Source organism: Tubulanus polymorphus, chromosome 11, assembly GCF_964204645.1.
Source record: "Tubulanus polymorphus chromosome 11, tnTubPoly1.2, whole genome shotgun sequence".
Classification (NCBI taxonomy): domain Eukaryota; kingdom Metazoa; phylum Nemertea; class Palaeonemertea; order Tubulaniformes; family Tubulanidae; genus Tubulanus; species Tubulanus polymorphus.
In genome coordinates this window covers 7,557,888-7,572,406 of record NC_134035.1, presented here as the reverse complement: position 1 = coordinate 7,572,406, position 14,519 = coordinate 7,557,888, and the positions used below count along the sequence as shown (strand labels likewise).

At 32.7% G+C, this 14,519-nt stretch overlaps 2 protein-coding genes across 2 annotated transcripts; both read left to right on the top strand.

Moving 5' to 3' along the window:
• The first annotated feature begins 1,045 nt into the window (after positions 1-1,045).
• LOC141912990 (uncharacterized) lies at positions 1,046-2,626 on the top strand. The gene is made up of 3 exons (XM_074804429.1): positions 1,046-1,105; positions 2,064-2,200; positions 2,485-2,626. The coding sequence occupies exons 1-3, from the start codon at positions 1,046-1,048 to the stop codon at positions 2,624-2,626; spliced, it is 339 nt and encodes a 112-aa protein (XP_074660530.1).
• Positions 2,627-5,021: 2,395 nt separating this feature from the next.
• On the top strand, positions 5,022-5,894 carry LOC141912989 (FMRFamide receptor-like). The gene has a single exon (XM_074804428.1). The coding sequence runs from the start codon at positions 5,022-5,024 to the stop codon at positions 5,892-5,894; it is 873 nt and encodes a 290-aa protein (XP_074660529.1).
• The last annotated feature ends 8,625 nt before the right edge of the window (positions 5,895-14,519 follow it).

Below are 14,519 nucleotides of genomic sequence, written 5' to 3'. Positions count from 1 at the left end.
CAAATAAACACTGCTAGTCGGATTTTTATCTCTATACTAAGAAATTTCATCAATGATTTTGATGAGTGCCATGGCAGGAATGATTCTTCCAAAAATATATTGATACATTCTGTTGTGAAATTAATCTTGGAAGGAAGGGGAATATTTAATTGTGGTATTTTCACGTATGTACCGGAAGATCAGCCTAAAAATACGAACGAATTGACCCCCGCACACGGCATAACAAAATGCATCGAAAACGCTTTTTCGATGCCGTGTGCGGAGGGCTATACATTTATCTATTTTCGACGGCTTTCTTAGCGTGTATTTTTCATTGAATCAAATTAATTTATATATTTTCAGATGAAATTTCTCGTCGTAGCAATAATCGGTATGTATGAATACACGCCAAGTGTCATTCATCCTCTTACTTGTCAAAGTTTCACTATTCTTTTGGATTCAAATCCCTGCTGAAGGAAAATATGTTTATAGGCGGGGTTTGTACTGTGACAGAGTCTCATGATGTCATCAAATCCCTGCTGAGGGAGGACGTCTCTACCATGACAGAGTTTATATATTGTGGCAGGAATTTCATGATGTCATGAGGTTCAACTCCCTGCTGAGGGAGGATGTGTCTACTAAGGGCCGGGATTTGTACTGTGGTAGAGTCTCATGATGTCATTGGGTTCGTGGCATCAAATAAATGATGATTTCAATGATTTCAATGTTTTGTCAGCACTCGACTCAGTCCCAGTATTTGTAAATCTATACAAAGAGTGGAAAAAACTAATTCTCTGTTTGCCTGGGTTACAGTCTTGATATTGCACATTTGCGCATCAAACACTTAAAACTATCGTATCAAATGCATTATATACTAAAGGAATGAATATAATTTCATTTACGTGAAGGAATCCTTTCTGTAAGTGATGTGCTTGGCGGAATAACGATTGAGAAGACAGGGCTAGCAACTTCGACTAGGGACGATGCCATCAGCGAGGTCACGTGCCCGGCTGGTTATGTCGTTACTCAGTGCCGTTGTTCAAATGACAAACACTGTGACTCGAATATGGTGATTAAAAACGACACTTGTAGAGTGACGCATACCTTGAGAACAGTTCCAGTCAAGGTAATAACTGATTGTTATAGAAAACCATAGAGTGACATTCTATCGTAGGGATATTTGATTAATTATTTGCAGGTTCACAAATAAACACACCCCTTCAGGCAATCACCATTCTTAAAACTGACGAAACGTCAATCTAATCAGCAGATATTGTCTAATAGGGTGCAGGATACAGACAGCAGATTGTCGGAAAGGATGCAGGTTACAGACAGCAGGTTGTCGGAGGGGATACAGGGTACAGACAGCAGATTGTCTGAGGGACGAAGGGCACAGACAGCAGAATGTCTGAGGGATACAGGGTACAGACCAGATTGTCTGAGGGAGTGCTGGGTACAGACAGCAGATTGTCTGAGGGAGTGCTGGGTACAGATAGCAGGTTGTCTGAAAGGGTGCAGGGTACAGACAGCAGATTGTCTGAGGGAGTGATGCGTACAGACAGCACATTGTCTGAGAGGGTGCAGGATACAGACGGCAGATTGTCGGAAAGGATGCAGGTTACAGACAGCAGGTTGTCGGAGGGGATACAGGGTACAGACAGCAGATTGTCTGAGGGACGAAGGGCACAGACAGCAGAATGTCTGAGGGATACAGGGTACAGACCAGATTGTCTGAGGGAGTGCTGGGTACAGACAGCAGATTGTCCGAGGGAGTGCTGGGTACAGATAGCAGGTTGTCTGAGAGGGTGCAGGGGAAAGACAGCAGATTGTCTGATGGAGAGTTGCGTACAGACAGCAGGTTGTCTGAGAGGGTGTAGGGTACAGACAGCAGATTGTCTGAGGGAGTGCTGGGTACAGACAGTAGATTGTCTGAGGGAGTGCTGGGTACAGACAGTAGATTGTCTGAGGGATGTACAGACACAGGAGATTGATGGCTTAACTATACGCACTAGATTTTCTCCATAAGCCACTGCGAGAGGGGGCCATTTTATGTTGATAATAGTTTTTGAGGTTGTTATTTTCAGCCGATCGCCATTTGTCAGTGTATTGATCCCACCTGTCAGAATATCTATGCCGTTGTCGAAACGAGAACGTTTTCCGTATCCCCGACAATCACCTGTCCCGGCGATCTGGTTGTCAGATCTTGCGGCATAGTTAACAGGTGAGTATTTATATTACAGCCTTCCTCGCCTGGTAACGGTCAACGCGCTAGACCACCCAACAGATTTTTACTTAAACATAGCTTTGATCGAAAACATTTTTTCCCCGATTCAACTCGGTGATATACCAATGGTCCAATCGCTACCGATTTTTGATTCAGATCATTCTCGGGTGCGTGGTACTTCACACAATATTTCTAAAAGGCGCTTTTATGCTCGTAGGATCTAACGTTTTGTTGCAGTCCCCAATTTCGGGCATCATACTTTGAATGTTTTATGTTTTCAGATACTCGCACCGTTACACCATACATAGAATAAAACCAATCAAATCCGGAGCGAAAACGTGTGTAACGTCTGCTGCATGTACTCACTACAGTCAGGGTTGTAGGATACAGGCGGTCTGTGTCGATCCAATATCCATTAAGTAGTTGTTGACAAGCCAAAATAAATCTTCAATTACAAATATATTCAAATTAGAATCAACATAAACGCAATAAGCTTTTACTTATCAATGGTTGTCAGTTTACGGCGAATTTGATGCTTGTGGCATCTGATCACTCGGTAGGATTCGAACCTGGATAGGATCGAGACTGTCACGAAACCTTGAATGGACCCAGTGCACGAGATTTTGAACAGAACAGTGCCCGTTTTTTAAGATACCCGCTACTAATGCATAGTAGCTTTGTCGAAGACTGAGCGACAAAAGACTATAGAACGAATTACCTGTAATTCATCGTCTGACAGAGTGCAAGAACGACGAACAAACCTCTTATATTTAATGTAATGAAACTATGAAGGAATTTAGATGCTTAATTCAACATCTGGGCCACTTAATTTACTGGTTCAAACCATAAACTGTTTTTCACCTATGCAGCATCTCAAATGCACTAAATTTCCTGATGTTTTTGAACAGAATCTGAATGGTCGTACATGCACAAATATTCTTAGTATAGCCAATGAATTTATAAACAGCTTTGCACAAGCGGGTCCAAATTCAATGGCGGTTATAATATTTTCCCGACTAACAAGTGTTTTTCTCCTTTTTTTGGTACGCCAAAACAAAATATTATTTATTTTTCTTGCCTACAGATTCATTAGAAATTGAAACAATATTGTCTCAGAAATAACGCTGGTCATGATGGTCTGTAATATCAGTCTATGGGCGGCCATCCCCGCCAAACAGACACTTAAGTCATAACGTGAAGGATAAACCTATAACGTGAAGTTTAATGTAGTAACGTGAAGGATTAACTCACAACATGAAGGTTAATGTCATGACGTGAAGGATCAACTCACGTCATCATGGATAAACCTATTATGTCACCAGATGGCGTGCCAGTCGATCAGAAATATGTTCAGTTGTGCGCAGGCGTCATGACATGGTAACGTAAATAAGTTTCTGCGTATTAGGTTCGAATCCCGCAAATTATGAAGTATCGCTAGTTTTCTTTGTTTGCCGCGTAAAAGGTTTCTTATCTCAAGTATGAAATAATAAACTTTGAAGGCCCCAGTATATATGTGTATGTGCTATCAGGTTCGAATCCCAAAATTGTGTAATAGAAAAATATGTTAGGATTTATTCTTACACCGCTATATATCTCAAATTCTTAGCTTACTGCAAGACATAACCCGTTATCCAAAAATGCGAAAGATCTTCTTAAGCAATTATCGACAAAAAACGAAGAATGCCTGATCCTGGTCCGTCCGCAGTTGTGAGCAAAACAGAGTCAATCGAGACTCACATCTATGAATAATTTTTGGGATTAATAGCACTCCTAATAGAATAAATCAGCGACATTGTGGTCATCAATTTGAAATAAGGATCAAACTACAGAAACTATTATCAAACTAATAGAAACTACAGTAACGCTCATGCTGGAGTCATTAAAGTTCACATGTCATGACGCCTGCGAACAAAAAATTGATTTCGACCGACTGGCATGCCATCTGGTGACATAACAGGTTTATCCTTGATAACGAGAGTTGGTCCATCACGCCATGACATTATCCTTCATGTTATGAGTTTATGCTTCACGTTATGGGTTTATCCTTCACGTAATGACTTAAACGTCTGTTTGGCGGGGATGGCCGCCCATATCAGTCCAAAGATCCTCGTGCTATTTCTGTGTCTGCCGTTAGTTCATATTTTCAGTATATATTTGTCTACATTAGCAAATACCCGAATCTTTAAAATCATCGAATATAATACCTCTGGCTAAATCTAGAACAGACCGGCATCATCTCTCCTCCCGTGTGTTTCTACGATCTTAGAAAAGGTAATAAACACATGAGGTTAAAGTATATAATACCGTCTCCATATCGATTTGGATTCTATTCAGGAAGAACCATTGATATAAAATGCCGTTAGGAAAATTTTATGACCTTTTACGTGCATTTGAAACAGTGAATCATAATGTTCTATCGGAAAACTACGGACTGAACTTAAGAAACTATCGAGTGATATCCATTGTCGGCGGCAAGCTACAGAAATATGATGTATAATGATTATTGATCGGCTTGCTTCCATGAGAAAGACGCCAAGAAAATGGACGTAGTTCACGTGTAGCAATCGCATAATCGCGTGTAATCTTCCATCAATTTCATCACTCTCTGGAGGTAATTTCACGATCCTTGCATATAACGAATCGAGGAATTACGTCGACGATTATGGCAAACTACACCGACGTATGCTGCAGTTCGATCTGTGATGGAAAGTTCGGTACCGGTACGTACTCATATGCTGTCTTGATGACGATCGCTCGTGCGATACTTTACTCCATTGGTATCATCTCCAACACCCTTGCGTTCATAGTTCTTCGCACCATGTCACTTAGAGGCAGCAGTATAGTGTATCTTCAGGTGCTCGCTATAGCCGATGCAACGAACTGTTTAACCGGGGTATTTGGACGTGACTTGCGAATTTTATCATCGTACAACCCGTTTGAATTCATTCGCTACGATTACATCTATCGAGCTTACGCCTACTATGTCCACTTGTACGTCGACGTAATATTCCAGATGACCACAAATACGAGTCCCTGGATTCTTTTCGCGTTAAGTATTGATCGCTACATAGCCATTAGGTTCCCACTTTCAGCCAGAAGAATATGTAGAATCGGTATTGCATTCCGTATTTCAGCAATTGCTTGGATTCTAACATTCGCCTTTGAAATACCGACAATCTGGGATAAAGAGACGTATACAGTTCATCACGATCAACCGTGTACGTACACAGGCCAACGGAAACTGTTGCTTCTGAATCGACGATATGCGTTTTATTACGATTTCATTTTCGGTCAAATAGTTCTGAAAACGATCCCCGGTCTGATTGTCTCGGCGTGTAACGTTCATATGGTTTTCCTAGTGCGGGCGGCGGCTTTAACGCGTCGGACACTGCAGAAAAGCGAAAAAGAATCGAATTCTATGCATAGCAAACAAAGTCGACAAATCACAATGACAATACTGGCTTTGAACGTAATATTCATGGCCGAGTACGTATTAGATTTAGTGAACACGTTTCTACCGGCGGTTTTACCGACGAACCTGGCACGGAAATATAGACCTTATCATTTAGGGTACTTATTACACTCCGTTAATGCAATGATAAATCTATTCGTATATATGTGTATTCGAAGAGGGTTCGGACACACACTCGTCTGGATTTGTAGCTGTCATCGTTTCGGGGCTCGGGAGTAAGTGTATAATAGTTGTTTCAGGCCAGAGGTCGAGTGAATAAAAAAACAAATATAAAAAGTAATTTAATTTCTAACTATAATATATATTCATAGTCGTGTGTATTTTTAAATATATTGTATAAACATTTATTCTAAAATATTAGTAATTTTAATTTCAAAGCTTATTGAAATTGAATAAATTGGGAACGGAGCGACCAATTTATATTAAACACAATAGAATAGATTTATATAATTAAATCTTTTCTAGTAATATTAATTTATTCCTTTAATAATTACCTTAAAATACACACGACTATGAATATATATTAAGGTTAGAAATTAAAATTACTTTTTATATTTGTTTTTTTATTCACTCAACCTTTCAACCTCTAGCCTGAAACAACTATTAAACACTTACTCTAATATTTATATACAATATTTTATATATAACATATATCATAATGAAATCAATTTTAATAAAAAATTATATATTAAAGCAAACAAGAAGTACTTCTGCCCCACATGTAAAAAGAATATAGATAAATCTCAAAAAGCAAGACATAATAAAACTAAATCTCACTTAGAAAATAAATCGAAATTAGAATATAAAGATGATATACTAGAAACTAAATTAGAAGAACTGAAGAATGAAAAAGAACTATATAAATGTGATACATGTAATCAATCATTCAGTAACAAAATATATTATTTACAACATTTAAAATCTAAATGTCATATTAGAAATATTAACAATGATATTTTAGGTGAAGATTATTTTGATAAAGATAATGATAAGAAAGAAAAGATAGTAAGAAATATAAAAAATAAATTAAACAATGAAAGACCATACATGGAAGATGTTAGAAATTATATTTGATTCATTAGATGATAAAAAAGAAATAGAAATAACTGAAGCTTTTAAATCAAATATTGGTCAAGCTGCTATTGAATTTAAACTTTATAAAGGTAAAACATTAGAAGAAAATAAAAAAATATGAGAAAATATGAAAGATATAATAAAAATAATTACAGATATAGAATACCAAAAATTAGTATATCTGCTAAAGTTAAATTTATAAAATCTGAAGATCAACCAATATATAATATAAATTCTCATTCATAACATATTACATCTAAACGGCATATAGATGATAGATTAGATAAATGTTATAATGATGTAAAAAATAAAATAGAAGAGACTTATTACAAAGGATCTGGTTTGATATTCGATGAAATAATGTTTATGACGTTACACGTGTACAATACAAAAATTAATAAATCAACTAAGCCAATAGATGAAAAAAGCCAATAGATGAAAAAAATTTATCATATTATAAAGATCCAGATATTGAAGCAACAAGTTATATTAATTTACCATTCAAAACTAATGCTGTTATAAATGTACAAAACGAAGATGATAATTGTTTTCTATGGTCAATCATAAGTTGTTTACATCCTGCAACTCATCATATTTATCGATTATCAAATTATATACCATTTGAAAATAATTATAAGATAGATAGGTATCCCGTTAGATATAAGGATATACCAGAAATAGAAAGAGATAATAATACAAAAATAAATATATTCGATTTGATTAAATTACCAAATACAAAAGGTGATTATACAAAACATTACACATTAGAACCTTTATATTTATCAAAAGATTATGATTCAAATGATGTTATAGATATATTATATTATGAGAATCATTATATCACGTAAACGGCGTGGAGAGCATTTTTCCAAGAGGGCACAGCAAAAAGTATTCAACTATTTTAAACCAAATTTAATCCCAACTTGAAGACACCATTTCTGATGCGGAATTTATTTTATCAAACTTAAACGTTTGTCAATCAAATTGGATGTGCGTCATCAACCGGCAAACCGATCACATAAGAATAAGAAAAAAGAAGAACAAGAATTTTAATCTAATGCTTTCAACCAAACTCTTGATTCGATTAATTATAACTAATTAGTGCGTCAAATCGTCGTGAACTATTCATTTCATTGTTGATTTGATATCATAAATTGCAACAAACTAGCTTGTAAAAAGCTTCTCATAAACTATTCATTTAATTCATTGATTTGATATTTCAAATAACAACAAGCAATTGGTCTAAGTTATATCTAAATTGAGCGATCATTTTCTCAATGTTTCTCACCCGATCTCAATGTTGCAGTCGGGAGTATTTCCGCCTCCATCTTTCCATTAACTAAACGAACCGATATATTAGAAAAAAAAGATATGACTGCTATACAAACAATTATGTTATAAATACCCGACTAAAACATGATTGTATGCGGGCCGACATGCTGGAAATGAATAACACAGTGTCTGATATTGCGGAAATGACCAAGAGAAATATGGAACGAATTAACAACTTAGAGTCCTATGATATATATGATGCGATTTGATGTTGGAGCCGGCGAAACTGAAAGTAAAAATCCAAACCGCAAAAATTGTGCGCTCCTCCTTCGTTCCGTGTTTAAAGATATGTTTGAAGTTAGTGACGCAGAAGGTATTCAGTTTCAACGAGTTTATAAGCTCCCGAAAAGAACGGGTAAAAAGGGGTCGCCTATAGGTGTGTGAAGTTTCCCGATGGGGAGCGCGTATCTCAATTAGCGAGAACTATAGGTCCAGAGACGGCGGCTGAGATCAGACACATCCGTGAAAAAAACAAGCCATGAAAAACGGAGATTCCGTATCCTCCAATGTGGTATCGGTGCTCGGCACAGTTTCAATCGCGGTGCCATCCACTTCCTCCAATAGCCGCGATCACACGGACACGATTTGGCTCGGGCCAAATTGGCATGGATCAAGCTCGGCCCAAATTTGGCCCGTGCCCAATTAGAGAGCGCGTTCACACGCAAACCATTCAGTCGATACTAAACAATGCTCAAACAAAGCGAAGTGGATCATTTCCGGTGCCAGTAGCAATTCAAACGCAATCATTTGTCTGGTGCTAAAATCTGGCTCGGGCCTGGTCCGACGTTTTTGGTCGGGCCAAATTCAGCCCGGGCCAAACAGGCTCGGGTCCATATGGCATCCGTGTGAACAGTTGTTCCATGCCAAATTTGACCTAGGCGTAATTTGTTCGTGTGATCGCGGCTGGTACCAGTGCTCGGCACAGTTTCCATCACGGTGCTGTCCGCATCCTTCAATATGGTGTCAGTGCTCGGCACTTCATTGTCATTTTGTGAATCTGGTATCTATTGATGTAAATTATTCAAGAAATAAATAAATAAATGAATGAATAAATGAATCTGAAACCTATTGAAAATTAAATTAATTAGTCGCACCGCTGTTCGCTTCGATCCCAATTAATTTAGTTTTCAATAGGTTTCAGATTGATTAGAAATTAGAATTATTTTTTCATATTTTTAATTTCATATATATGAATTTCATATGAATATCATTTATATGAATATCATTTATATGAATATCAGTTATTGGAAAAGTGGGTTTTCATACCAGAGGTCGAGAGGTCAGAATATCACTCAACACCACTTTTAATTTTTTCCCCTGATAAATGGGAGAGAGAAAAGTAACATCAATAAATAATAAAATAAAACCAGCAAAAAACAATTTGAAGTAAAAAAGTTAGTCGATGTTACAAAAGAAATCGAACATAAAATATCAAAACTAGAAAAGATAAAAACTGAATATGGAGAAAAAATATCAGCAAATTTGAGTTACTGTAATGTTAGTACAACACGAGAATTTAAAGGATTTTTTGTGATGAATCGGTTTCATTAAGTAAAGAGGAATTAAAAGATTTAGAACGTTTTAAAATATTCTATCACGGAAAAGATGAACACGGTCATCATGAGTTAGAAATTGTTGAATAAATAAAATAATTAAACAAATAAAATGAAAAAAAAACATAAAATAGTAAAAACATAAAATTGTAAAAGAATATAATTATAAAAACATAAAATAATGAAAAAATTAAATAATAAAAAAATAAAATAAGCAAAAAGAAAATGTAATAATAAAAATAATAAAATAATGAAATTAATTAAATATCAAGAATCCGAAATGACTTATCTGGAAAATTAAATTGCTCCTAATAGATAGACAAAAGTAGTGAGATATTTAATTAATTAAAAAAAGAAATATTTTTAGATAAATAAAATGATTTTTTGGTTAATTTGAAAGTTATTAATCCATTTTTATGGTGAATTTTGGAATTTCAGAAGTTTTTTCATTTTCAACAGAATAAGTTTCAGAATTATTAACATCATAATTTTTATTAGATTTTTTATAGCAACTACATTCTATCAAAATGATAACAATTACAAGACCGTTTGATTAATAAAAATATTTATTGAATGATTTAGAGGGAATAGAAATAACATCATTTCCATCTTTATTATCAAAAATTTCATTTTTTCTTTTTTGGCATTTTTAAATTCTTTTGGTTTGATTCCTAACTGCCGAGACCATTCAATTTGTTTCTGTGATCCAGGTTTTTTCTTCACAGTTAATTCTTTCACTTCTTCCACCTCGCTCATTCATTATAGAAAAACTTTTATTATCAATGTATGAAAATGTTATAACTCCAGTTGATAATAATGTCATAAATCCACCTAATTGTAATGATAGATATTCAATCCATTTATTTAATCCAGTCATAACTAAAGAATCATTTTTTAAATCGGAGTATTATTTATTTTCATCTTCAATTGGTAGCACATAATTACATAACTTAGAATAACATGTTATTACATTTTCTGATATCGCGTCATTAATTCTAGCTATTCCTGCAGTTTCATAAATCTTAAACAATTTAATAATTTGATCTGATTTCATTGTATCTAATTCATTATAAGTAAGACCAATAAAAGTTTTACATTCTCCAGATGCAATTAATATTTCTAATTGATGTTTGCAATAAAGATAATATTCATAATTAATTTTTGTTGTAACATCATTTAAAGCACCATTAGCTGGAGTTAATTTTGTTTCTGTTATACCTAAATCATCAAGTTTTTTCAATTGGAACATCACAATTTTTAGATTCTATTTTCTTTTCTCCACCCATTTTTATAACAAAAAATTAGTTGTGTTGTTGTAACTAGAATTTAACTAGAATGTAACTAAAAATATACTACATTAACAAGCTAGTTGAATTATTATAATTTTGATTTATTTCTTGTTGAATTTTATTTGATTTTTGTTTCAAATACCAACAACTAAAAGATAACTAGAATGTAACTAAAAATATAATAGATTAACAAGCTAGTTGAGTTTAAATAAATTCATATTTAAATGGGTGCTGTAATCGAAATAATAATTTTGATTGTTTATTATCTTTCAATTTATCCATATATTCATTATGTAAATCATGTGGAATAATATCAATTTCCTCAAGTGCATTTTTCATTGATTTTCTATCTTTATTATAGAATAAAACCAAAAATCTTATATTCTCTCTAAAATCTTTTACAATTGAATTATATTTTTGATTTAGAACCGACGTTGAAATTCTAAAATGTCTAGCAGAGAAAGCTAGGTAACATAACTCACTTTCTCTAACTTTTGAATCATGTAAATTTGCACAATCATCTATAATAAATAATGTATTTGTTCCATTATAAATATCAATTGCTATTTTAATTCAATCATCTAAATTTTCTTTCACTGTATTAGGATCTAATACAATAAATTCATTATTTCTAGTAATAGTTCTATCATAAGTTCGATTGAATTCATACGTTGGACAGAATAATACTATATTATCAAAATAGTTTTTATAAAAAGTTTCAAATAAATTTATTATAAAACATATTTTTCCACAATTCGTGACACCAGAAAATAACATATTATGAGGTTCAAATATGAATAATTCTTTATTCATTTATATATTTTTAATTTTACTTGATAGTATCCATTCATTAAATTTATCCGGCCACCCAACCCATTTTACTAAAGAATATTTTTTTCTTTTTAACATTTTTTGTTTTCAATAATTTCCAATTTTATATTCTTGTTCTAGATTGTTAGTAGTTAAACTTAATTCTTCTTCATGAAAATACCCATCAACTTCTTCGCCTTCCAAATCTTCTAATTTTAGACATATGGTAATGTTGTTATTATTTTTTTATGTTATATATTTCTCTTGTAATGTTACGATCGTATCCTTTATCAAGTATTTTTTTATACTTAGAAATTCTAACATTTTGACCAACCTTATATTTAGGCTCACCAATTGAGGCTCATCAAAATCATCTACAAGAAATGCCCCGTAATTCCAAACAATTTCAGCATTTTCAGGTTTTCTAGTTCAATAGGTTTCATTCCAATTGATGAATGGTAAGGATTATTAAAGCCTTCTATTAATTTTGGTATGACATCAATCCATTCATAAGTATTATTTGCTGTGAAATATTTTGACATTCTTGTTCTTAATGTTCTATTAAATCGTTCAACAAATGCTGCTTTCTTATCTGATTTTGTTGAAAAATTTCTAATATTATGATAATCTAAGAGTACATGAACAAATGAGTTATCAAATTCCTTTCCATCATCAAATTGTATTTTTTCTGGCTTTAGTTTACCACCTGAAAGAAGTTTGTGCAGCATCTTTTCTGTAGAGCGGGAAGCTCCACACATAACGACTAAAAATATCAATTATTTTTAATATCCACCAATAATCATTATTATCTTTTTTTAAGATTTATCATATCAATTAAATCTCCCTGCCTTTGTTGATCTACGTAACTTACCATAGTTTTACGGGTTTTATATTTTTTTTATGTGTTGTATATGTTGGTTGTTCTAACATAAATTCATCAATATCTTTATATTTAACTAGATTTTGTTGGATTATCTTATTCAATTTATCTTGTTTAACCTGACTCCATATATTTTTTTGCAGAAGAATAAGCAACCGAACTCTCGGGGTTATAACATACATTTCTTAAAATATTGTTCTTTAGTATTTTGAAATTTTTTATCCCCCATTTATATATCATCAATATTAACTTTATATTCTTAATATTGAATACTATGTAATTAAAAATTTGATGTATTTAATTGTGCATCCGATATAACATAAACATGCATTTATAGTTGAGACCTCCTTTTTTCTTTTTCATGAATAATTGTATCCCATCTCTTGTATTACGTAATTTCTTCCCAGAACCATGTAATAAGTTATCTTCAGTTGTTCTAAAATCTAACCATCATGCAAATTTATTACCAGTATTATAATCAATTTGATTAATATTACAATCTTCAGATAGTTTATTTTTTTCATTCATAAAATGTTTTTTAATTTCAACCCATTGATCAATCATTCGCATGCCCTGACAAAATATTTTATTTTTAACTTTCATTGCACCATTAGAATATGTTGTAGTAAAAAATATTAATACACCTTTCATTGAACGTCTAGGAAAGTTAATATTTTCATTGATTATTTTATCAGCCGCAAAATTAGTTACAGTTTTGAATTTGTCAATATAATCATATAATAATGAATAACCTCGATTGTATTGAGTTAGAATTGTACTCGCAATATTTTCATCAGTTACTGTATCATACTTTAAACATGAATTCGATAATTTATAGCCAATATCTTTAAAAACACTCCACAATACTATTTCATTTACGGGTGCAAAGGTTATTTCAAATATAACAACTTCTTGTATATTTATACAAAGGTGTATTATTATCTATTAATTCAAAGTGTAATGGAATTTTATATTTACTACCGTAAATCTTTTTTTATTAAATTATCTACGTCATTAGTTACTTCTGCGTTATTAGCTCCTGATCTTAATTTAGTTTGATTTTCCGATTGGTGGATGCCTTGAAATATCATATTATTTCTATTTTCTTTAGTTAACCACAAATCTTTATAATGCGCGAATAAATTATAATCATCTAATGTTAAAACTGTTTCTGGTCCAATCTTTGTAGTTTATTTTTTTGATTAAATATCTACCAACATTATCTACAAAATAATAATTATCATTACCAGTTACTTCTATATCAGCCGATAAATAAATACTACTTGGCACATAAAAAGTATATTGATTTAACCTAGGAATTCTAACATATAAAGTTTCATTTGGATTAATATTAGAAGGATTATGAGTAATTATATGATGACAACGTTCTGCTTTAATTGCATTCGATATTCTAGAATTCTTAGAGGGATTTATATAACTTCCACTCGCCATTTATTAAGAAGAAAAATTACTTATTTATTTTTTGTCATATTCACTAATCCAAAAATAATAGCATAATAATAATAACAAAAATAATAACAACGATTATTTAGAATAATATTATATGTTCAGCGGCAAAACAAATAATATTACCAGCAGATTTTAAAACAATGCTAACAATTGATGCTATAGCACCAGGTAGAGCAGCAGCTAATGTTTTAGATAGTTCCAATAAATATTTTGCTAATCTTTTTAAACCATCTTTAACTTTATCTTGTATAGAATTATTATTTGGAAGTTTATCTGGTTTATTAGGGGTAGGTGTAGATTTAAATGAATTTGATATAGCTAAACCAATTGTTGTAAATACCATAGTCACAGTTGTTAAGATTGAAAGAATTGTGATACCTTCTAACTTGAATAATAATTTTATTCTATCTTTTAATGATAATTCAGAATTTGGTTT

Bases quoted from the DNA above. Each gene is read 5' to 3' on its own strand.
- LOC141912990 (XM_074804429.1), top strand. From the start codon at position 1,046: ATGGTGATTAAAAACGACACTTGTAGAGTGACGCATACCTTGAGAACA. The intron at 1,106-2,063 runs GTAATAACTGAT...TGTTATTTTCAG, and splicing joins TGAGAACAGTTCCAGTCAAG to CCGATCGCCATTTGTCAGTG. The intron at 2,201-2,484 runs GTGAGTATTTAT...TTATGTTTTCAG, and splicing joins TCTTGCGGCATAGTTAACAG to ATACTCGCACCGTTACACCA.
- LOC141912989 (XM_074804428.1), top strand. From the start codon at position 5,022: ATGTCACTTAGAGGCAGCAGTATAGTGTATCTTCAGGTGCTCGCTATA.